At 38.5% G+C, this 25,533-nt stretch overlaps 3 protein-coding genes across 3 annotated transcripts in view; 1 reads left to right on the top strand and 2 right to left on the bottom strand.

The window, feature by feature from the left end:
* Window positions 1-771: 771 nt before the first annotated feature.
* col19a1 (collagen, type XIX, alpha 1) lies at window positions 772-13,894 on the bottom strand (the record flags this gene model as incomplete). The annotated part of the gene is made up of 9 exons (XM_079473425.1): window positions 772-783; window positions 3,458-3,517; window positions 3,866-3,985; window positions 5,016-5,096; window positions 5,189-5,464; window positions 6,612-6,735; window positions 11,575-11,674; window positions 12,274-12,345; window positions 13,807-13,894. The coding sequence occupies 9 exons, from the start codon at window positions 13,892-13,894 to the stop codon at window positions 772-774; spliced, it is 933 nt and encodes a 310-aa protein (XP_079329551.1).
* Window positions 13,895-22,519: 8,625 nt separating this feature from the next.
* On the bottom strand, window positions 22,520-24,469 carry prmt3 (protein arginine methyltransferase 3). The gene has a single exon (XM_079473243.1). It carries the CDS (start codon window positions 24,380-24,382, stop codon window positions 22,823-22,825), a length of 1,560 nt encoding a protein of 519 aa, XP_079329369.1. The 5' UTR covers window positions 24,383-24,469; the 3' UTR covers window positions 22,520-22,822.
* The window catches only part of lmbrd1 (LMBR1 domain containing 1), a 65,909-nt gene continuing 64,809 nt past the window's right edge, over window positions 24,434-25,533 (top strand). The window contains exon 1 of the mRNA XM_079473242.1: window positions 24,434-24,568. Coding sequence (XP_079329368.1) covers window positions 24,500-24,568 — 69 coding nt within the window. The 5' untranslated portion in view covers window positions 24,434-24,499. The remainder of the gene's footprint in view (window positions 24,569-25,533) is intronic.

The raw sequence follows: 25,533 nt of genomic DNA on the forward strand, positions 1-25,533 counted from the left end.
CCCAGAAATAATGCAACACACAAGGGTCTGAAACGTTTGATTGTACAATGAATACCTGGGGGTCTGGTATTGGGTCTTAGGGGATTTGGTATAGTTTGGGCCTTGGATTTATACTTTTTCTGGTCTAACTCTATTCTACAAAAGTGACTAACATTGGGCGTACACCATGTAATGAAAAACATTTTTACAATGCCAAAGTGAAGCTCAAGCTTAATAGTCAGTCGAATAAAGAGAAAACCACAGGTCATACAGCACAGAGCAACTAAATGTGATGCACCACAGCAGAGCAATTCAATACAGTGACAATCCTACCAGGCAATTCAGCCGTACAACTCAAATTCAGTCGATTTAGTAAAAAATGTTTGCAGTATATATACAGTATATGAGTTTTTATTTCACCAATTCACAGTGCAGCAGTAAATCAGGCCTGTCACCTCATAAATATGTAAGCTCTCCCCAACATTCCCTGTTGCCATAACTTTGCATTTACTTAAAAAAAGCATATCTAAAATGGTGTGTCATTGACAAATTACATTACCAACACAAAGGTTGAAATGGTGTTTGGTACACAGCTTGACTGCATGGGATATTTTCTTTGTGGAGGCAATAACAAGCGGACTCAATGGGAGACAGTGAAAATAACCGGCAGGCATATAACGCATGTGCTTCGTTTCTACGTAATGTGTTTTCAGTGCCAGAGAAACGTTCTCACGTTAAAGAAATGTGAGTCGCATTCTTCCCTCATTGCTGGAGATGAGCCTCCCGGGTGACTCACAGGCCAAACTGTGAGCACAAGCACAGAAACATGGTGCACAGATTCTCATGAGCTTCTGGGTCATGAGTTAAAGAATATGCTTATGCAAATACATTGGATATTTTAATATGGACACTGTGAGAAAAAAGTTATAGCTTTAAAGGTTCAGCATTAAGCGGTGAGGTTACGAATTGAAAGCAACATCTCACTCCACCCCTCTTTTTCCGAAGCACTACGATGGTTGACACAGAACTAAGACGTTGTCATGTTTTCGCTTCTTTGCCGAAGGAGATAACGTATTTACGAACCGCGCTCTGTAGAGCACTTTGTCAGTTAAGGGCTACTGTAGAAACAACATGACGAATTCCATGTAAGAGGACCCGCCGGTATCTAGGTAGAAATAGCTCATTCTGAGATAATAAAAACATCATGTAAGGTCTTTATACACCACTCAAGACAAAGTTATGTATAATATGTTGTATTTATTGTATATATTGCAACTCCAAAAAACGTTTAAGAGCAACAATATGCAAGTACATAAAACATGTCTTTAGCAGACATATGCATTTAGAAATTTTTTAAACTTTTGAAATAAAACAACAATATGGATATCATTAATGGTTAATGATTATTCAATTTGTTTATGGGAGGAAATACAACTAGTTTGTATGATAAAATGCTGTTAAAAATAGCAAAACCTTGGCTACTTGGCTAGGCTACTGGCTGAACCAAAGGTCACAGCCTATGGTACAGTATATTCCACAATATTTGCACAGCACAAGTTTTCAATTGTTAACCTTTCAAGTGAAATAAATTAGTTTTGTTAAACTTTTTAATCATGTCTATAAAGAATAATTACATAACTTTTTGTTAAGAACAAGCTTGTTAGTCACGTTTGCTAATCCTGTATTAAATGAGATTACTGGCTCAAAAATACAAAATAACCGCTAATTATATTTTAAATATCATAATATCATTTTATTCGTTTTTCCAACCTCAGAAACCTCTTACAACTAGATCAAGAGCTAAACTAGACGTCAAACCAAATGTGTCCGGACCATTGACACTGACCATTGTTAATGTGCACCCTGCTGTCACAAAACAACAGTCAGAAGACAAATGTGCAAGAATGTTTGATTCTAAAAGAGGACAATGGACTAAGAAATGCACCATGATGACCTATTGACTTCAAACTACTGTGAATGGAGATTTGAGTCCCCGCCCTGCATTGAAACTGATCCTAGAATACCCAATGGGATTGTACACTTTACCATTGGAGCTATGGAGAATTCCAACACAGACAGCTTGAGAATCCAAGCATGCACCTCCAGTGATCCTGCAGAAACACAATAACCCGGAATGCCACGAGACGCTGAATAAGCCAATTATCGCCCCGTCTAACTGCAACAATAACGTAGCCAAAACACCAAAACAATGATTGTATCAACCACAGAGTCACCCAGAAAGCAATAAAATTCCCTTTCACCTCTGGCCTTGTGTAGACCTCTGGTAAAATTGCCTTGTTGTTCGTTACAACTACTTGGATTGTATCAGTGAATTCAATATGTACTAGTAACAAAGTGTCATGATCTTGTTACGTGAAGAAACAGCATCAGGTTTGAGTTCAAAACCATTTTAGACACATTCAGCTATTAAAGTCATTTTCAGAGGTTCCGACTACGGGACAGAGTGAAACAAACTACAGCAGATTCTACAGATTCAACTTCATTTATCGGAAAAAAATGTTTTATGGTAGTCAAAGGTACCCTGCAACCCCTAGATCCTAAATTCTTCAAAATATCTAATTTTGTGAAAAAAAGATTCAATATGTTTTCCTACTATGGCATCCAATGATGTCCCAGAAATGTCAGCTTCTAACATTTTTACAAATATCCTTCTGTTCATCAGAACAAAGAAATCAATACATTTATTTATAAATAATGAGTTTCTCTTAAAGTGCAAACCGTTTGCATGGTGCTACCATACAGCAAAATACTTGACCACACAAGCTGACCGCGCATCTGTCTGATTCATATATATCATATAGAATGTCTACAACAGAGAACGCAACACAATGTTGTGGACACTATGACTATGTTGTGGATTTGAAAACAAATTCGATGTCATAATTGTGTGAATGTGAGTCAAGAGGAAATTTCCTTGAATGTTGGTCCTATAGGAATGTTTCTAAAAAGGCCTTTAAAACGTCCCACTCCGTACCGAACACGTGGTGCTGTCAAGAAACGTCTCTATTCCAAAACACAACAAACCAATTAGGCTAATGACCTGAAAGACCATTTGTCCTTAACAAGCATATTTTCAGCTGTTCATTCACACGAATTCCAATCATTCTTGCGTCCGATCCAGTCTCTTGTCAATAGGAAAGACACCCCACTATACAGAGACTTTTAAATCACTTCTTAATATGTAAGGATGACAGCATAATCTCTGAGGCAACACGTGAAATGAAATAAAGTCTAGCGCAGATTTTGTAGTGGGGAAAATCTTACGATATTAAAAGATTTCATAGATAAAAAGCAATATTTTTGAAACCTTATAAAAAAGATATTCACTGCACAGGCACTCACTTCCGTCCTGTCATTTAAAAGAAAAATCTATGAAATTCGACCGAACGAAGAACGAAACATTTACGGTTATTAAAAAAGAAATCAATCTGAGATGTTGTTAAAAAACATTATTTACCGTGTCTCCTTTTTCTCCTTTAAGTCCAAAATGTCCCATACTTAGTAGTCCATGACCCCTCTTTCAAATTAAAGAAGAACACATGTCAAATTACTCAACGTTAATATGCTTAAACAGCTTTCCGCATCAGGTCTTGAAAACTGTGATCAAAATTCAAAGAAGGGTCCCAGCCTGAACTCTCTTTGTACTTCTGAACATCACCCGCTGATGAAGTGCAAGTCTTTGCCTTTATTTGCGCTAAATTGCCGTTAATAAGCATTTATTACTGCTGCTGGCTGTCGTCCAGGTATATGGACTGGCATAAATGTGCTTTAATTGACCATTCATTTTGCATGCAGCATTAGCTCAGAAAGCACAATGGAGTAATAAGTCACTCATTTAAAAAACGCTTTCAAGGTTTTACTTTACTTTTAGAGCAGGGCAGTGGCATCGGTCTGTAGGCTGCTGGGCCGGCAGAGACAGCATTCGGTGGAAGTATCCGGTGACCAGTGATGCCGCTGTGGGTTTGTGGGTTATTACGGGTTCACACTGGTCAAATTGAAAAACAAAACACATTGTTCAATCATTCAAGAGCAGGCTATGATAATCAATTATCCCAGTTGAGTTGCACTCCGACTAACATGGGATTTGTGGGGATTTTAAACATTTGCATGCATGCATACTGTGTTCATTTAATTTCTTGTAAAATGCATAACATCGGCTGCCAACACAATTTATATGCTGCTCTTTTACCTGCTTGGCCACTTGGACCGTCGGCTTCCAAGAGGAAAAAGTTAGGGAAATATTACCCCCGATGCTGAGAGTGGGGGGATTAGCATATCACTAAAGAGCATGTTCCAATTACAGCAGTGAGCAGGGATGGGGATTTTCTCTAATCCAATCGCTTACGACAGGATGTTGCCTTTAATTAATCAGACATTATTGACCGGAGCAAGTCGAGCTAAAAGGACATCCTCAAGGGCTTTACCTACTGTAGAAACCATCCACTAAGAACAATACATGCAAATCACTGTGGCTCACATCCAAGACCCGCGTAGGCAGAATTTTAAGACATCAAAGGCATAGACGGCATAATTATATTTATGCCATTTAAGATAGCTTCTTTTGGTCAAGAGCACTGCATGTGTACTTCTCAAAGAAGCCAATCCCATAATGCATTATGACATCTCAGTGGAAAATATCCCCCTGACATGGCTGACCATGCAAGAGACGTAAATATAATTTGATATATAATAAAATCGAAGATTAAAATGAATCCAATCCTAAATAAAATGGACTATGTAATGCTGGCAGGTTACTAGGTTTTGGAACAGAGCCTTTGAAAACGAAGTAAATCCTACATTTAAGTCTTTTGAATATTTATCAGAAATATATTTTACATATACATTTATACATAGATATTTTAACATGCAATAGGAGTGATGCAGTGTGAAGAAGACATTAAAATAACTTGTTTTTGTGTAAAGTTATGGGTCGCTTGTGTACATTTACAATCGGAAATAGTCAATTGGTCTGTATCCTTATGTTGTTGCACCATCATACATCACAAACATCTTACCGTCACTTCAGGAGAATCGCAACACCTGTCCAGTTCGGCTATTCTAGCATCACAAAACATCAAGATCTCTTGAAGTTCAATCTGTGAAAGTAAATTACGTATTTAAGAAATTAAAACTGAAGCAGTGAGGATTCAAAAGCATTAGTATTTCTCATGATTTCGTAATGACTCACATCCACTGGACGTCCATCCTCCACACGCGTGAAGATAAAGGTGCGCCCGCTCAGGTTTAGTCCAGCCCTTTCTGCGGTCACCTGACGCTCTATGAGTTTACAGTCCAGGTAAACGGACACGGCGTTGCTCTCAACAGATACACCCAGCTTGTGAAACTGCCGGTCGAATAGGGCTTGAAGGTCTCGGTTTTTGAACACATACAGGAGACTGTTCTTCAGAAAACCTTGAGCTAAAAACTCCACAGATTTTTTGGCTCCATCCACTATTAATGAGACCTAAAAGAAATAATAAAATGGACGTTAGAAGATCATTGGCGCGTTTAATTAAACCCATAGATCATAAAACCAAATATTTTAAAGTCCCTGTGAACCGGAAGTTGCGATCGTTTTACTTCCGTATTTTTACGCATTTCCGAGTGAAATGGAATTTCTAATGAGAAAAAATAGTTGCCGTGGCTTTCGTTTTCCTCTGCAATTTGATTGGATGTATAAAAAAAGCCGTTCAATTTTAAAATGTAACTTGCAGCAGACTGACAGTAGAAGGGGAGGAGTTAACGGATGCTCCGCCCAAGCCGTCTCACATACGTCATTTAAGATGGATATTCACGAAAAATTTTATGAAAGGAAGTGCATTTTCAGATTTTAACTAAAGATTATGAGGGCACACGAATAAAAAAAATAGACCCACATTGATAAACAATTTACAATAACGGAGTGTCTAACAAGCCCGTCTTGTTGGCAGAGACTATTTGCACTAGCTCCGCCCACCAATATGTGATTGGAATAGAGAAAGTAAAGTATAAGAACTCCGCTTTTTCAGCGACTCCAGTGGCATAAGGTGTAAAGTCTTGCTTAGCAAGGGAGACGGGGATTCCAATCCACCTCTCGCTGAAAATGCTCTTTAAACTTTTTCTATTACCTTACAGATAAAGGCATTTGTTTTCAATAAAATTGATTCGAAACTTTTATTCATAAAGTTTAGGTTTAGGGTAAGGTTAGGTGTAGGGCTTTAATATCTCAAAGTTGTCATTTTAATATTTTTTTATAAATATAGTTATTTACACTCCGTAATTATTGCATAATGTTTAATGCACAACAATACTGAGATGCAAAAGTAACGTTATATGCCACTATTTATAAGTAAATTTATAAGTACTTAATCCAAAGAAAATACACCTATTTTCGGTTAGTGTAAATATCATTTAGCTAATAAATGCTGCTATTTTGACATAGTGTAAACAGAACCTACTGTTATTTAAACTTTGTGCAAAGCCGCTGCCTTGCATAGACCTTGCCTTGCAAAACTAGACATTATAATTTTTTATTCCACTTGGACTTTAAAATAATACCATAGTCATTTTGTTGGATTTATTTCCCTTCAGCATAAACGTGTTTTACATTGAAAACAAATATACTTTCATACCTTGGTGTCTCCGCTTTTATCAAACACCTGCACGACAAACCAGCGATCTTTCTTCATAGTTTTCCGGAGCCGGAAGGTGGCGATGATGGAGTATTCATGAGAAAGTCCACTTGAGAACACAAGTCTATATAAGAAACATACAAACAGCCCCATTCAGTGTTTTATCACATGTTACATTAGAGTCGGTGGGTATGTTAGTCATCAGGCTTACTTGAGTGATAGAGGTATAGTTTGCACTACTAACTGTTTTACATGTGTCTGACATCGAATCTCGGTAACAGGGTCTTTCTTATATGATATGTTGAAATATCATATAAAAGAGAGTGAGACATATCGAGTAAAGGCAAGTATCTTATGCTATGTGCCTTTGTCCACTCACCAACTAGTCATGCTATCCGTGCTTTGCTGTGTTTGCTAAGTGCAAGACTAGCTATACAAATAAATAACAAAACTAATCTGCCACATCCGGGAAAAGTCAACAGGCATGTAGGATACTTCGAGGTTGTTTTTTGTCTCTTCATTGCCTTATGTGGCAGTTATGCAGTCCATTTATTTCAGTTCACCAACAATCATAGACGATGGCATTTGATCACTATGGTACGTACTACAGGCACAACTGAGGCAGCTAACAGCTCGTCATAGGACCCCAGGGGCGGGGTCAGGAGTCGTAGCAGGCTAGCAGCAGAGTGATGGGAAACTCCGCCTCTTTTCAAAGATTCGGCTCTTATGGCTCCCAAATGGATTCTAAACCTGATTTGATTGGACAGTAACTTTGACGAGATGCTGAAGTGTAACATGATGTCATAGAGTTTCTAGATTTGTTTGAGCGCCCGTGCCACACTGTCAGTTTTGAACGGTTATATCTCCTGGATGCAAATTTTTTATAGCCTATCAGTTTATTGACGTCCTTAAAGCACACTCATTTTAATAAAAGGAAAAAACTTTTTTATTTCACTGGGGCTTTAAATTGTTATCAGTTTGTTTAACATTTTATGAGTCTCGCATGCGCAGTTAAAAGAAATCCAAGCAGCGTTTTTCCGCCCTTGAAGGGAACTGGGAATATGCCACAGGAACAGTCATTTTTCATTGCTCCATTCGTCACGTGTATTTTAAACAGGCACAGTATGAGACACACAAACATCCTACATCATCTAGAGCAGGGGTATTCAATTAAAGTTCCAAGAGGTCTGTTCTTTATATTTCTTTCAAACGGAGGTCCGTTTCTTAAAAACCTTATTAAAAAATAATGACAACATATAAATGTAACAACAGAATTTTCTGTGAAAACAACAAGATCTTCAATATTGACTGAAAAATGTCATTTTAAAGATTAAAATCGTAGTGAAATGAATGCTTGAAATAATTCTTTGATGCTTGTAATCTAATAATTGATTAGATTATGAGACTTTAGCCTGGGTTTTCACAGGGCCACAAATGTTTACATGCTGATCAATAATGCTAATGCTAAATGTAGATAAAAACGTTATGGTTCTTAAAATTTCACAAAACTGGTCGGAAGGTTGGACACATAAAAGCATGTGAACAGTCCGACAGATACAAATACTTTAACATCGCTGCATTTTGTGTACTGTTGTGTGTCCGTGTACCTGCTCTGCGTGTCTGCTGCTCTTCATGCAGCGTGTCTTTGGCGGGAATGGAAAGGGTTAAAATGAAGATCGTTTTGGGTTGGATAAAGATATAGCGGCAAAATATCAATTACATAAATGTTCAATGGGACCGCGTGTGATGTGATGCTCCGTCTTTAGATGAAATATACGACAATTGGTATAAAATTACTAAAACGGGCAAAGATTTTTAAGCGTATTTTCTTTGAACCCAAAAACACAAATCCTGACACTCATGTTTCGTATATTATCCATTTCATTTTAAGTAAATTATTCCAGCCATTAGAGTGGACTCCACCGTTAAGTGAAACTTCAGAAGTTGCGAGTGCAGCGTTTATGAACGCACAAACCCAAGCACCATGACATCAATTCACTTCATCACTGAGCTGTTAAATAGGCACATCTGAGGCCATATGCCAAATAAAAGGGGATGTAACGCTTCCATTGACACAATGTATCAACAATCACCGACGTTCATAGGAACGTATTTAGAATTTCCATATTTTCAAGGTGAACACTTATTTTTCTCACCCTCATGACTGAGTCACTAACATTCTGCCAAACTTCTTTTGTGTTTCACAGTCGTTAATGTATTTAAATGTTTTGGTGAACTGTTCCTTTAAGCCAAAGCGTACAATTAGTCGTAATCTGTCAGAGTCATTTGTAACACAACTAATGGAAAAGCATCTGCGAGAGAGCAGGTTTCCATTTCAATTTGACTGCATCAACTAGACGTTGAGACCGCCGTTTCCTGCGAGTAAAGTGAGAAAGAGGTTTAGAGTTTGTGCAGGGCGCTTTTCGACGCCCCCCTCCCCGCGCACACATCCAGCTGACTAACGCCATCACCTGTCAGAGTTCAACTTAATTGAGGTCTGGTGAAAAACTGTATGCAAGTCTGCATGAGGTCGACAGCCTGGCATTCTGATCACCCAGAACCGCATTCTACCTCCAGGGAGATTCACAGTTGAGGGCCAGTGTGAGCCGTGTAGAGAGGACCCCGCAGAAGGCCGGTGACCACCAAGAGCTAGATAGAGCAACAGATCGCAAATCATCTGACCCATGGCCCTGTCAGGGTCCCGGGGAGCAAACAGTGTGTATACAGTTGTAGAAAAAACTCTAAATATATCCTTCCTTTCCCTGTGCAGATGACCGGGTGTTATTTTTCACTGCTGAAGGAGGTACAAGAGACGTCCACCGAGTGCTAAATCTCTGTGGCCAAACCAAGCAGGTGTGCTTGCAACAACAGGGAATAATCAATTAGACTAAACCTACGACCACGGTACACTAAAACACACAGTTACTAAAAATAGAAATGACCTACAAACATGAAGCAATGAACAACTTTAGTATATTTCCACACTGGGATACAGTGTGACTATAAACTCCCGTGGCTCTTGGTGAGTTTGGAGATACAGTCGCGAGAAACATTGGGAGCATTTCTAGATGTATTGTGGCCGTTCCAGTCCAGTGACTGTTGAATTTCAACCTCGGGAGTGACAAAGTCATCCAACAGCAACGCGAAACACTGACAGCATGACAAGACACTGTGATAAAAATCGAGGTCATCACATAAAAATAGATTTTTGAACTTTTTCCTAAATACATATTGCTTAAAAGTCAATATAAACTTGTTTTCTTTGCAGTATTTGAGGTCTGAAAAAACACAGAGGCAATTGACCTTTTATTTGAAATTTGGCGTTGCAGTAACTATTATTACTGATTTATCCATGCACACTATTTTATTTATTTCTTTGCACTTGTGATCTTATGTCAAAAACATTAAGCTCTCTTTCCCATCTCTACAACAACCCTGCACCATATGACGTAAGCACATAAAAAGGGGGTAGGACGATACTATACATTTTTAGCCCCGCCCTCCAGGCCCAGTGTCAGTCACTGAACAAACAAAACAATCAAAAAGGGAAGGGCAAAATAAAGTAAAGTGTGTCTTTATTATATTACAGTATGAGAAATATCTAATATTTTGTATGACATGTTAAATGATACTAGACTATCTATTTATATTTTTCCTCTCAAAGTCACACACACACACACACACACACACAAGAGGTTACACGAGTATACTTTGCATACTTTGCAGGTGTAGATAATTGTTATACTGTATTAACATGTTCCACCAAGTTTGACAACCAAAGAGTCTCTAAATACTTTAACTTCTTAATTTTGAAAAGCATATACAGCAATAAGCCAAACGGAGAGACGGTGCAAGCAATTCTAAACCCCCCCTTGTCCTTTGGTAAAACCAGTGTAAACATACACCAAAAGTGGCTCATTATAATAACACAATGATGACTCCATTTTTTTCAACTAAATACAAAGAGTAATGTAAGATCCACGAATATCCGCTATGGGTTCTTTGGTTGGGACATGTGACCTTGACACAACACAACGTATAGAGTCAGACACAACAATAACCATCCAAGGCAATGATACGCATTATACAGCAATGATTAAACACACCTTCAACCATTCTTTCAGCTTGAGGTGTAAGTTATTAGAGTCATTTCAAGGCAATTGATATACAGGACATGATTCCCCATTACTGCTTGATTTCTCTACTCGATGGCACTCCATTATAAGAACCTATCTTTCTCCTTGGTCAAGCCCGCTGCCCACAGTCTGCAAATTAATTCTGTTCAAATTATTCAACATGTCTCACGGCTCACCTCACAGTTTATCCTTATTAGCCAATGCGAGAGGAATTATCTCGGCTATAGCTCGTGATATCTGGGTCATCGCGTGTCAACACACCATTAAAAGTAAACCCGGCTTCTCTCAGGTTCTTCTTCCGGATATCCGCTGAAGTGTGAGCAAGCTTACACCATGAGAAAATACAGGTTGCATAAACCCAATCAAAGTCTGGCATTTTTTCAGGTCTTGCTCGTGCAAAGCGATTGGATTGATCGGTCAAACGTATTTATCTGGCGATGCGTCTCGTTCTTATACAGGCCTCGCAAAGATTTATATGAGAAGCTGTCAGACAAGCCAAAGCAAAGCTTTGCAAAGCATTTGCGAGCAGAAATCACAATATGTGGATCTGGGCATTAATTCAAACTACCGTAATAATGTGCTCATCACAGCATAGATCCTGCAAAAGAAAAAACTGTCCTACTTTCGGCTCTCCAGATGCCAGAAGATTCTACACATCGTTGCTCACGTCAAAGCTACGTAAACATCCATATGGGCCTGCACATTTGCTGCTGTAACTTTTAACTCGGATAGCTCTACATTGTTTGCAGACAAAGCGGCCCTCTGCCTGTCGTGCGAGTGAAGAAATGGCACAATATCAAACTCAAATCAACATTTGAAGCACTTACTCTGTGGGTTTAAAAAGGGGTTTGCTCCCCAGTCTAAACAACGGTCTGTTTTCCGTCACTGTGCCTTTTCTAAGAAGAAACTTCTCGGCTAAATCGAATCCTGTAAATGGAAGAGGAAAAACACGCCTTTGTTAGATTTCTATGCATTTGACAAAGTGACTTACGGTGCATAGTGTCACCGTGTTTATTTTATCCGTATAAATGTACTGCATCCATAACTTTGACATTTCTAGCCGATAGATTCAGGCTAAATAACCTCTTAAGAAGCGTATAAATGTCTTACACAAATAGTTGAAATCACATTCGTGGTATAGCTACAGCACTTTGCAAGACATTGTAGGTTTTTCCAACCATTCATTCATTACAAACTTTTCAAGAAATCAAAGTTTATAGCGTGAAAATCAAAATGTACAGTGACAGAATTTTCAGGGTTCTAATCTAATTTACAGTGATGTCATTGCGGTTTTGCGGGTTTGTCATTGGTCTCGTCTTTAAAAACCTAAAACCATTACTCATTAGCTGCCACACAAGCACTGGTGTTTTCTTTAGGAAATGCAAATCTAGCTGTGTAAACCGCTCTGTCGGTTTCAGCCGCGTGTGACATTATGATGTTTTAAACAGCCGTAGAGGTGGCCGAGTGCTGCTTGATTCATGAGATTTTCAGATGGAGATTGAATATGCAGTATTTCTGGTCTGTACCTGTAAACTCTTTGTGAATGCTCAAGCTGGTGTACCATTTCTCCTCCAGCTTTATGGATGGACATGCGTGATCTGCACAGGAGACAAATACAATGCATGAATGATTTGAAAGTTCATAAAGTGTTTATCTTGAGAAAAGCAGGACTGGACGACAACACTTTTGATTTTTGAATGTACTGACGGACACTTTTCAGTTTTGACTATGAAACAGTTATTTAATATACATTATATACTTTATCTCGCCTTTATTTATACTTACTGTATATACTTAAAATGATCTCCTCATTTATTCACCCTCGTGTCGTTCAAAACCTGTACATGAGTCTTTCTTTCGTGGAACACAAGTGTCTGGTTTTGTGTCCATACTGGGAAAGTCTCGTGTCTAGTGTTGTTTGTTTGCCAAAATTCTTCAAAATTTCTTCAAAGTCCTTCTGGTTAAAAATGACATGAGGGTGAGTGAATTATTAATGCTTCTTCATTTTAGAGTATCCGGGTGTGTTTTTTAATTGTGTCAAGATATAATATTGTTATTTTAGTTTAGGGCAGAACTCACAAGTTTTAAAGTACTGTACCTGTTTCCAAAATAAAAAGCAAACGTAGCAATTTAGTGGACTTTTGAATCAAAGCCCTTGTAACTGTCAGCTAAGCCCGCTGATATTGTTGAAGGATGAATTTTTCTTCATCAACGACAAAAGATGGAAAAAGATGCCACATGTACATACAAATACACAAACGCACACCTACCCACAAACACATGGACACACCAGAATATAAACAAACATATCTACACACCCAGAAAAAAGCATTAAGAGGAAGGGCCAAAAAACCGGCACATCTGTTGGCAAGCACACGTCTTTTAAGGAGAGGGGACACATGCTGTAAATCCTCTCTAAATCTCTTCCTGGCTGTCAGACTCACACAGTTTATATCACGGGAGTGAGCAATTCACACAGCTGGCAAACATATTGCTCGGCTGTACCCTTATTCGATACAGGACCCTCATCGGTGGGCATGTACACGGCAGGAATATTTCGTAATCACTTGAGGTTAATCTGAATGGGGCCAATAAAGCAGTGTTGCTAGACACGCAACACCACGGCGCGTGTTTCCCGACGCCCTGCGACCAATGCCACCCAGGTCAAGGGCTTCATACTATTTCCCAGTAGGTACACATAAACAGCACTCCAAGAGTCCACACTTCCTAAAATAAAGCAAGACGTCTTTCATCGCGAACAATTCGTTTGCATACAAAGATTCCAAAGAAGAGACCTAAAACAGCATGCTAATTAAAGGTGATGACAACAGCTCGGCATCATGGGATTTCTGGGCGGCAAGGCATTGAAGTGAACTTTGACCCTTTTGTGTACTAAGACTTACACGACACTGAGGGAAACATTTATGGCTCTTACAGTAAGAACATGTGCAATAAAAAACAAGATGTCATTGGTTCTGATCAAAATGTTTGTAAACAGAAAGCAGAAAGCTGTGAGTAAATGTGGTGTGACACACGACAGGTTGTGACGGCATACGTACCGATTCTCTCAGTCACTGCCATTCCTGAAGTAAAAGGGATTAAATTTACGATCCACAGGAAAACAGTCCATTTGAGCGAGTAAATCATGTCGTCTTTGGCACATGAGAAAGGGCCTCTTGAAAACCTACAAATAGAAAACAACGTCACTTTTCGAAACTCTTTGATGCTCTTCTTGGTAACCAAACACCACTTGTTATGGTCCTCACTGTAATGGATATCTTTCCCACTGTTTTAACTGGACTTTTCGGCATTTCATATTATTATTCACAATTCTGTGGCGTTGAAATGCAACAACCAAGTTTGAATTAATCAGGCCAAATAACTTTTAGTATATCCCAACTGATATCGACACCGGCTTACTTGGAAGAACCACATTATCTGAAAGAACGTAGAGGAAGAAATTGTGTTTACCAAAATTCGTCTAGCGGTTCAATTACGCGCTGAAATGTTTTAACACAAAATGTCAAGCATGACATTTCGCTCCTCAGAATAAACTCCAGGCCAGAGTAAGTTTCCAGCGTGTGGGACTTCTGAGGAACCTGTGCCAGATTCCTGTAAGCCAATATGAGCCGTTACCCATCACTGACTGTTGTTATTGAGCTCTTAAGTAACAGGGCAAACAAATTGCAATAAATAGTTAAACACTTCTGCATACATCATTTTCAATGGAGGTGAAACCAATGCGGCTCTTATTTTGCGCATAAGAGTGCAGCAGTGTTGAACCTCAAGTTCTTAACTTAAATGTAACTGTCAAACGCACAGCATACATCACAACTCACCAGCAGTTTAACTTGTTTTTCCTACAAAATAACAAATGAAAACTTCAAAAAGAGCCCGTACATGTGGAAATGACAGCCAGAAGTATAAGTGTTCTCCTTTTAATAAAAGACTACATTGAGCGTTAGTATTATTTTGGAATAAAATGTAATTATCAAGATGAAAGATTATTTATGCAAAAAGGTTAACATTTAAAGCACATTTTACATCCATACATAAATAGAAAATCAATTTACATTGTACTTCCCAACCACAAGTATTATTAAACTATAACTATACAGAAATAATCAACATGCTTAATGTTGGTGCTTCATGAAATAAACATGCACCGTGTTTTATATCTTATACAGCCTCGCATATTAAACCAATAAAGCTGGATTGTACTTCATCTTTTTTCTAAACAATAAAACAAAAAGTAGCAATCACAGATATGACAAAGCCTAGGCTACTGTATCCATACTGTCCCACTGTGAACGATCTCCAATTAGTTTCTTACAACTTAAAATTGACTCGCGATTTATATTAACTCGTAAAATTACGCACATCTGCTTGTCCCGAAATTGGCGTGCAGTTCATCATGTGCATGGTTAAAAGAAAACGTTTCCTGCAATTTCTCTGCGTAACGGACTGAACGTTCTCTCTCTCTTTCCTTTAAGCGCACGGAGATCGACAGCCAGAGTGGCGTGTTAAACTACCGTGACATTCACTTAAACATTACCACTTATAAATAATAGCGGAGACATTGTTTGCAATCATCAATAAAGTCAGAAGGAACGCACGGAGCAGAGCGAAAGAAACACCGGCTACTTACATTTGCTGAGAAACTTTATAATTCCAGCGCAAACAGACGCAAGAAATAAATCCTGTTTGGACAATTAGCGCATTTTAGACAGCTGTGGATCTAAAGCACACTTGCACATAAAAAGTGAGAATGAAACCTCGTGCAGGAACCGTGTCCTTATTTGTCGCACTGCCTGACCCTCCCACCCACTCATTAGAGCCCCCACAACACGTTAGGACACAGGACACTCCGAGGGGCGCTGGGTACGGAAGGTACACTTGACGTATCACATGGATGTTGCATCGACGATGCTTTTTAAATAAACATTTCCTTTATGGTTGCAATTTGTGTGGATGATCGGACGTGTCTTTTTTGTGCTTTTTCTTTTTTTCATGGACAGGAATTGTTTTTAAATGATTACTTTATTACATTTTAACAAATTGCATGGTTAATTGTTGTACAATCAATCAAAATAATGGCTGCTGCTGTAATGTATCCTAGACGCACATTAGACTATTGAATGATGGAATGAAGCTTTGTAACTTTGTTAAACATTGTCAGAATTAATATTGCATTAATAATTATATAATTATATGATCGTGTAACACTAATGTTTAGACGAAACATAGAAATCACAAATCAAATATTATTTTTTATCGTTTATTAAACAAAATGAAATGTATAGGATAACACACACAGTGCATCGAAAAAGAAAATCATTCAATATTGACAGAAAAAGCATCACATACCACTGCAAATCTTCAATATATTGTCCACAAATCTTCAATATATCTGAGATTTGTTGTGATATTTGTAGCCTGCATGTCTGAAACCTATGCCCTTTCATATGAGTCCATGACTTTGAAATCATCTCACCTGACCATCTGACTCCCCGTTCATCACTTTGTTTACTCAAAGCCCGTAACACACTGATGAATAATGAGACGTTTTTTAGGATTGTGTTTGTGTTGGCTTTAGAAGTGTGACTGTCTCCACATTACCATGTGACCCCTCCCCACCCAGCTGCTTTCTGAACAGCTGTTTCTCAGACAGAGAATCAATGAGTCTGTGAGCCATTCTCAGCTGTGACTCTCACTTCAGACTCTCCACCACGATGCCATAATGTCCCTTGTGTTCTGTTGTGGAACACCACCACTGCTAAGTCCCGCCTTTATTCATCAACCAACTTGCATGGTTAAGCCACTTGTTCACAATGACCCAGAATCAAACTTTTCTGCATAAAATTATCTGCCGTTATCCTTATATACAACTCACGCATAGTGCATTATTTTCTAACTTACAAAGTTACTATAATTTATTATAGTTTATCAGTCTAGACATATCAGCATAAGTTGAGTGGAATGGCACGGACCTGATCCGGACCTGATCATTCGGGCGTGATGTGAGAAGGTCTCAAAGGCATATCTGTTAAATTTATACAAGATATATTTTGATGCTTCAGATGTTTAACTCAACACACAATAATTTGATACTTCATAACCAGTTCTTGAGTATTAGTATATACCATAATGTTTAACAAAGTGTACCAATTTTGATAAATAATAAATACAAGACAAGCCGTTTATAACCATTTAAAAACGTGGCATAATAACTTGCTTTAATCCAAACCGGCTTTGGGTTCAGAACCGATTGTTGCGTTTCCAAGTGGCTCCACCTTTATGTCATTTTGCAGCAGGAAATTGGACTGAACCATTTCGGTACAAATTGAGGGGCTGCTGTTCACCTTAGATTTATTTAGTGTGTATTTGTATTTTTGTGTGCATAAATCATTATTGTTATTTCACTTTAAGTACCCAAACGTTTATCAAGTACATTTGAACCTTTCCTTTAATGTTTTGGTAGAGCCGTTTACAAATGTTCCTTGTTTATACCACTGGATTTGGTAGAATTTGGAGACTTGAGATGTTTGTTCTTTTCCCCTGATGTGCGTGTTGCCTCAGGCTATTTCTTTTATTTATGATTTCTTTTGGGAAGTTTGTTTTTGTAGGCTTAACCTTGTATGTTTTGAAAAGTCTCTTTTTCCACAGTGCTGTTCAGAAGATCATTAGATCTGTGAATAAACAGGCAGTCAAAATTGTGTGGGGGTTTTTGTCATAACACACCAAACCAATTTTGCGCAAATTCAATTTCTGTTATTGTTTCATTTCAGTAAAATTGCAATTTAAAATTCTATGGGAGTGGCTAGTTTTAAGGGATAGTTCAACCAAAAATGACAATTCTGTCATGAATTATTCACTCTAATTGTTCCAAATCTGTCTAAAATTTTTTTGTATTAACACAGAGACAGATTGGACGAGTGCTTGGAACCAAACCGTTCTTGGCCACTATTGACTTCCATAGTAGGAAAAAGATTTTGTAACAATGTTTGTCGTTCAGCAGAAAAAAACTAAATAAATCCTAGTCAATGGGGACCAAGAACTGTTCGGTTATAAGCATTCTTCCAAATATCTTTGTCTGTGTTCAACCAAACAGATAAATGTATACAGATTTGGAACAACCCGAAGGTAAGAATACAACAGAATTGTTATTTTTGGGCGAACTATCCCTTTAAATTCTCAATGTTGGCCAAAATGTGAATGATAATAAACTATAAGAAGTTTTATTGTTTTGTTTGCTTTCTTCTCAAAGCACATAATGAGTCCAGAGTGTCATGAGAAAACATTCATTCGTTTACGCACGCAAACACACAAAAGACATGCGTACAGATTTCAAAAGCGTATTCATGTATGATTTAACATAAACCCCCAGTAAGCCATTTAAATCTTTACACACAAGTTCTATCAGCACACGTCGTGTTCATCTATAGACTGATTGTGTCTTACGTTGATTAATTAATTTAATTTGTCAAACAAACATGTACTATACTTTCAAATCCTCTTTGCCCTTGTAAGCACAGGAAGTTGGTATTACAGAAGTGGAGCGCTAAAACAAACGGCCTCAAAATCTCTTCCTAACAACCCGCTCTGCGTGTGATGCTGCCTGGTTCTCAAATAGCATGTTCTCTAAACCAGAGTCTGAAACGTTCTGTTTTCCTGGCAAACAAACATCCCAATCCACACACGATATCAGATGGAACACCTGCCTTTCTAACACACCTGCCACTATAAGCGAACAAGTACTATTTACTTTGATCTCAGTTGTCGCATATTTCCCCGCTATTGAAAAGTCTGTTAGCTCAATGCATCATTCTGAACATGGGTTATTTTACTCTGTCTGCCCTACTGCCATATGGTATGTTGACTAAAGCGTTTAGTTGAACGCATGCTTTGTTTCCCCAAAGTGCTTTCCAAACAATGGCTCTGCTTCAGCATCTCGTGTTGCTCCAGTTTGTGACTGAACACTATATAAATGGATATTGCGAGCCACCGAGAACAAGAGGTCCTAAAAACCTCAGTCACTTTGCTGCAGTGGTGAGGTCACTTGGCCATTTGGAGAATTTGAGTCTAATACCAAAGAACAAAGGCGGAATGTGGCCATCCGATGCCGGAAGAAAGCCCAATGCATTCATTTGAAACTCGATTCGGTAGATGTAGTACATGTAAAAAGGTGAAGCAATTTTTTTAGGCGGTAGTGTTTGGCTGAATTTACCTTGAGACAATGAAGCTCATCAGACTTGCATGAGCGGAGCGGATGCAGATTTGCAGGATTGTGGAAGCTGAGCCTTAAAATTTAGTTTGAGCTGTGATCAAATGAATAACATTTGATAGATAAATAGAGCACTAGATACAGTAGATAGATCCTTTCTCTTCTGTAACTCCTGCTGGGCTTGTCGAGTCGTTGTAGAAAGGACAAATGCGACTGATAAAGCCATGCTGAATGATACCCGGAGGCTAAATGAAATCAGGGTATTAGATGCAGTATCTCCTAGTGTCTCACGGCTAATGGAAGTCGCCTGGTGCCCGGCAGTCTCCTTGAGACTTAACAATATAGTGTGTAGTGCACTTAAAAAAGGAATGGGAGCATATATCAGCTGTGTACCTGCCTTCTAAAGGACACGGATAGAAATCAAGAGACAGCCTATTAGTTTGATAGTACATTAATACAAAAGATATTTGAGTAGGTACTCCATCACATACGACAATTTTCACTTACGACCGTTGATAATAAACATCAACCTTTTGACATTATTGCTTATTAGATGCTTTTTTTAGCCTCTGATAGGCTTTCTTTGTTAACATTATGAAACATCGTGAGTGATCAGTTTCATTTCGGTATTGTAGCATAGCATATACTAGTCCCACTAAAGGTCATATGTAAACGATAAACTTTGTAGTGTTTTGAGTGACATACAGGTATGACACAGTTATTTACCTTTTGCTTTTAAAGGTACAGTACACCCAAAAAGAAAAATTCTGTCAACATATACTCACCATCAAGTTGTTCCATTACTTTGTTCTGATGAACGCAGAGAAATATATTTGGAAGAAGGCTTGAAACCAACCGTTCTTGGCCACCATTGACTACCATGGGAAAATAACAGAACCCAGAAGAAGATATTTTGATGAATGTAGGACAGCAAACAGTTCTGGGCTACTTTTGACTTGCATTTGGTAGCCAATGGTGGCCAAGAACTGTTTGGTTACAAGCATTATTACAAATACGGTTTTCTATGTTCACCAGAATCGAGTAAAGGCGAGTAAATGTCGAATTTTCATTTTTGGGTGAACTGTTCCTTTAACTTGATAATGCACTTACTGTATGTTTAGTTTTGCAGTAGAGATTGAAGCCCCGCGGTTAGTGTCATATATCTGTAGTGATTATCCTGACTGCTTGCTTTCCTCCTGATCACTTTGCACTGGTGTTTAATCGCTATAGCAACCGCTGAACTTGCTCCAATATGCGTAAAGTGATACTAAGTTTATATAAAGTCCCGACACCTGAGCAGCATAAACAACATTCAAGATGCAGCTGGTGTCATTATGGCCTTTGTGACTGTATTGCAAAATGTGTTAAAGAAACAACAACATCGTTGCTCAAAGCAGAGTTCCAATGTTTGAGATTCTATCCCTGTTTGGTATGCAGAGAAAACTATAGAAACCTATTCTACATTTGCATAGTACATGTATCATTTATATCAAAAACATTTCACTGTTCGGTGATATTGTTAATTTTGGGAGTATTCTACCTCTTCTTTGGGGCTCTGTCAGTCTTTTCTAAACACCAGATGCATTATCACAGTGAGAAGGTTATTCATTTACACCTTTCACACTGGTAATTATCCTCATTAAATCGAACCGGATTCGTTCTCCTGATGTACAGCCAAGCTATTTAAAGAGATAAAAAATGAATTCGAAATAATGACAGAGAACAGATTATGTTTGATGAATCTCAATGAAAAGACTTGCTGAGCTGGACATTTTCTAATATCTGTGCCGTACGGAAAATTTCGGATTGCTGGTTCACCAGGGGTAGAATCAATTATTACTGTGTGTGTGTGCGTGTGTAAAATGTTGTATTTGTACTTTATTCATAATTTTGATTCATCATTTTGTGCAAAATCTATCATAAGGACACATTCATTGCTCACCGAAAGTCCTCAAACAGACCTTTCTTTTATAAATCACAGTGTGTATGTTTAGGTGTATTGTTTTTCTGTGGCGTGCGTTTTAATTCCTGATGGATTATACAGGATTTATGTCTCTGCTTTCAAATCATACAGGAATCAAATGTGAGTGTACTGCTGTAAATCATTGTTCACCTGAGGATGACCTTAGAGCGACATCTCATCTCTGACTCGATGCCAATCATCTGTCTTGCACTTTAATTCCAAGTCAAAAATCTGGCATTAAACAGAGGTTTGTAATATTTGGTAATTGATTTTGATACGTAAGAGACGGGAATAATGTTGATTAGATAAAAGCCTAATGGCTCCCAAAGTGTCACTCAGTCAGTCGTTGGCAAGTGAGTACACTCGAGGAAGATTTATCTCTTTATATAATGTTATGCAAAAGTACAGTTTTGCTCTCTGATTATAACCAAGGGCAACTTGATTATGAATAGATACACGGTGGAACGGAAATAAAGAGAGATGAAATTCTAATTTAGCAGGCATCATGAATTATTACAGAGACACTTGTGCTAGATTGAATATAGGAGGAATTTGGACAGACAGTTCCAGCCCAAACATTCACACACCGTCCCAGCTGAAGGGATAAGGGATTTGAAAAAATGTAACTTTAAATCAGAAAAGCTCTGAATTTCTTTGGACGTTGGGCAATGTGTAACAGAATGGATAAACACTTATTTCTTTCCAGAAAATGTACAGCTAAAATATATTTGGAGTAAGCATTTCTTTATATTGAATGCAAAACATTAAAATGCAGCCTCAGAAATAAACTGAAATAAGATTAAAGCACTAAAATAATAATAATAAAAAACTAAAACTTATTAATCATAATAAAAACATAAAAATAAACAATACAATGACACAGCCATATAACAAAGTTGACAACTTTAAAAAAGTTTATTTAACTAAAATGAACATAAAGACTAAAAATCGGAAAATAAAGGTAGTTTAAAATATGAATAAATACGAAATAAAACTAAAATCAAAGCTATTGTATTACATTTAAAATTCATTCTCAAATTTCAGACCATTAAAATTTCTATCTATGTCTAGTTATTTGATCCAAATGGATGGGGGACTGCAAACCAAGCACTGCATTACCTCACCACAATTTCAATTGATTGTATATTGAAATTGTAATTCTGAATTACTCGCCCTCAAGTTGTTCCAAATCTGTATAGTTTTTTTTGGTTGAACACAAAGATATTTGGAAGAATGCAGGCTACACAATAGGAAGCAATTTAGCACATCCGATTTCTCGGGCACCAATGAGCTTCTATAGTAATATTATATATATTCTTTTCGTTGTTGAATACAAAATGAGATATTTGGAAGAATTTCGAAAAACAAACGGTACCTTTGACCTACTATGGTAGTCAATGATGTTTCAGAAATGTAAATATGTTTACAGATAATAACTAGAATAAAGAACTGTATACAGGTTTGGAACAACTTGAGGTTGAGAAATTCATCACAGAATTTTAATTTTCCCTTTAAATGTCAGGAAATTTGGAAATAAGTCTTTAGGAGAAAGACTAAAAAAATCACATGTTTGCTTATAGAATTTTCAAACTTAGATTTTTTTTATTTAATTATCTTAAACATGAACAGAGAAAACAAATGTCAGATATGATAAAATAACATAAAAAGTGAAATCATTCCGGACCAGATTATTTTTCATATTCAGCTATTTTTATTATATTGAAAAATGACACAATAATAAGAAATGGCCAAAAAACCCATTGACATAATGGGTTTAGATGTTAACCAACTCGACCTATATTATTCAAAAACATTTCTACGTGAAGAAATTCTACTTTTTGATAGCATGTTCCACACATGCTGTTCTTCCCCAATAAAAGGGGAACTCTCACTGGAGGTTGTAGGTTTGCCTCAAACCGGAAAGATCCAGAGTAATAAGCAGTGCTCTGGGGTCCTTTTTGTTTTTATGTACAGTAATTTGACCTTGAAGTTCTTCTCCAGCTTTGACAGAGATCGGACTCTCCAGTATAAACATGGTTTGTTTCCAGTGGGTCTTCGGGCAGTTCGGAGATGTGGAAAACTCAACCTTGTTTCTGCAACACATGTCGAAGAAAATGTCAAAATAGCCTACGATTGCTGTACAGAAGGTGTCGAGCTTTATTTTCAGTGTGAAATCTGCCCTGAACTCCAATTCAGACAGAGTCACAGTACCACAGTCAATAGTCTTTATAACTGCGGGTTCCGAAATGACCGTCTCGGGCTTCAGGACCCCTACTACCGCCTCCGGCACCACAGCCTTCTTCATACAGGTCATCTTGAAGCCATAAACATCATCCCAAAAAGCAACACAGTCATTGTGTTTCTGAACGTCCCCCACTGCCGCCAGGCTGATATTGCAGCGATCTGGAAAGACCAAACCATCGGGAGCAAGGTAACGATCCCTCGCGTATATCACAGAGTCCAGCATCGACTCGAACAACAGGAAGTAACCCATCCATTCTGAAATAATGATGTCCACTTTTTCCACGGGCAGGTTTATTTCCTCTATTCTCCCCTTGATCAGTGTGATAGTGTCCTCGAGTTGATTTGACCTGACAATGTCAATTGCCTGGTAAATGATCTCCGATTGGTCGACAGCGATGACCTTCCTGGCTCCCGCTTTGGCGGCGAACATGGAGAGGATTCCCGTACCACAGCCGACGTCAAGCACCACCTTGTCTTTAAAGACATCCATGTTGTTATACATAAAGTCTCGATAGCTTTCAGTGCGCACGCGGTCCTTCAGCATCTCTTCGTGGATGCTGTAATGCCCGTAAGAGCTAAAGTACGCCTCATCTTCATCATCTCTCAACTCTGCGACGGGCCCCAGGCTGGAACGGCCACAGCTCGTGTCTGCGTTTAGCAGTAGGTCTTGGGCCAGCAATTTAAGTTTGTTCATATCTTCCACGGCTCGAGCCAGAGCTTCTTCAGCTCGCATGGTTCTGTAAAGCAGTCCAGATTCTTGATTTTCAATCGAAGGGCTCGACATCATGGCCGTGGCCCCACTCAGTTCTTCCACATCGATCTGCAGTAATGGGTCATCGGGCAGGACTGGCTTCATGTATTCGTCGCTGTCCCACGGCAGTGAGCCATTTGGAACCGTCAACAAAGTCTCTGCAGAACACTTATTCACTCTGATGTAGTTGATCATCTTTATATAGCCATAATCATCGAGGCTGTGTTTATTCACAAGATCTGGAATGAACACACCGTGGTCTGCCTTACAGTGTAGGAACGTTTCATCAACCGACCCGAGATTCCTATCACAGAAGACGCACGGCACCGACACGTGGTCAGATCCTTCTTCCTCCATTGAATTCCACTCTTCGCCGTCGCTGTTATACAGCTCGGGTACATCATCATCTCCATCGCATAGCTCATCGTCACGTTGCGCTGCGTACGCTGCCATGTTGCGCTTGGGGGTTTACCTCTTCCGGGTCCTTGGATTCGCCTTCCAGCGCGCTCACCGTGTGACATCATCGGTCATGTGACGCGCGTCGTCAGTGTTGCAGGAAGTGAAGCCGTCATGGCGACAGCAGTGGCGTTACTCTCCGAATCTGTTCTCGGATGGTCCATTTTTACCCTCGTTTTACTGGTAAGACTCAAAAACTGTCTGTTATACTTTGCGTGTTGTGTTATTTTAGTATTAGGGCTTATATTCTGGTAGGTGTCCCGCTGGTCCGTGGCTCGATATTCCACTAGCTTGCTTGTGATCAACACACATCTATCACCTGTCACAATCATTTCTGTGTTTACTGTCAACATGGAGGTACAGCTGAGATATTTACGCTGTTTCTTGATGAAGCAGTTATTAAAGTACACTTTGGTTTTCATTCTTGCTTTTGGTATTTCATTTGATTTCAGGTCAGTGATGTCAGGTGTGCTATATGTTTATTTAATACACGTTTATTTGTATTTTAAAGTTTACACCGTTGCAAAGCAGCTTTACACAGTTTTAGGGTTATTTGGTATTAATGAAGTGTGTGATTTGTGTGTGTGTGTGATTTTAAAGTCAAGTACTTTATTCCACTAGCTTTGCTTACAAGTATGCATGTGGCAGTCAGACTTTATCCAACGTGACTTACAGAGCATTAAAGTGACTCACCCGCTTGCCATTTCAAACCTGTAAGTCTTTATGTGTTCCGCAGAACACAAAACAAGAGGATATTTTGAGGAATGTTGAACTGGCCCCCATTCACTTTGGGTTGCGGTGGTTTTCCGCAATAGAAGCGAATGGTGTTCCGGTGCTGTTCGGTTACCAAAGTTCTTCAAAATATCTTCTTTGGTGTTCTGTGGAAGAAAGAAAGTCAGTAGGGTGAGTGAATGATGACAGAATTTTAAAGGTTGTTGTTGTTTATTATTAACTGTGAATTGAACCCATGACCTTTGTGCTGCTAATGCAATGCTCTGCCTCTTATATTTACAGTGCATTTGGGTTTACGTACATTTTTATACAGCTTTGCGTGTTTACTGTGGATCAAACCCACAATATACAGTGCTTTACCGGTTGAGCTACCGAAAATCTTTCTAGTTCGACTTTATATTGAGAAAAGGCTGTTA

Source organism: Barbatula barbatula (assembly GCF_947034865.1).
Source record: "Barbatula barbatula genome assembly, chromosome: 14".
Classification (NCBI taxonomy): domain Eukaryota; kingdom Metazoa; phylum Chordata; class Actinopteri; order Cypriniformes; family Nemacheilidae; genus Barbatula; species Barbatula barbatula.

Bases quoted from the DNA above. Each gene is read 5' to 3' on its own strand.
- prmt3 (XM_079473243.1), bottom strand. From the start codon at position 24,382: ATGGCAGCGTACGCAGCGCAACGTGACGATGAGCTATGCGATGGAGAT.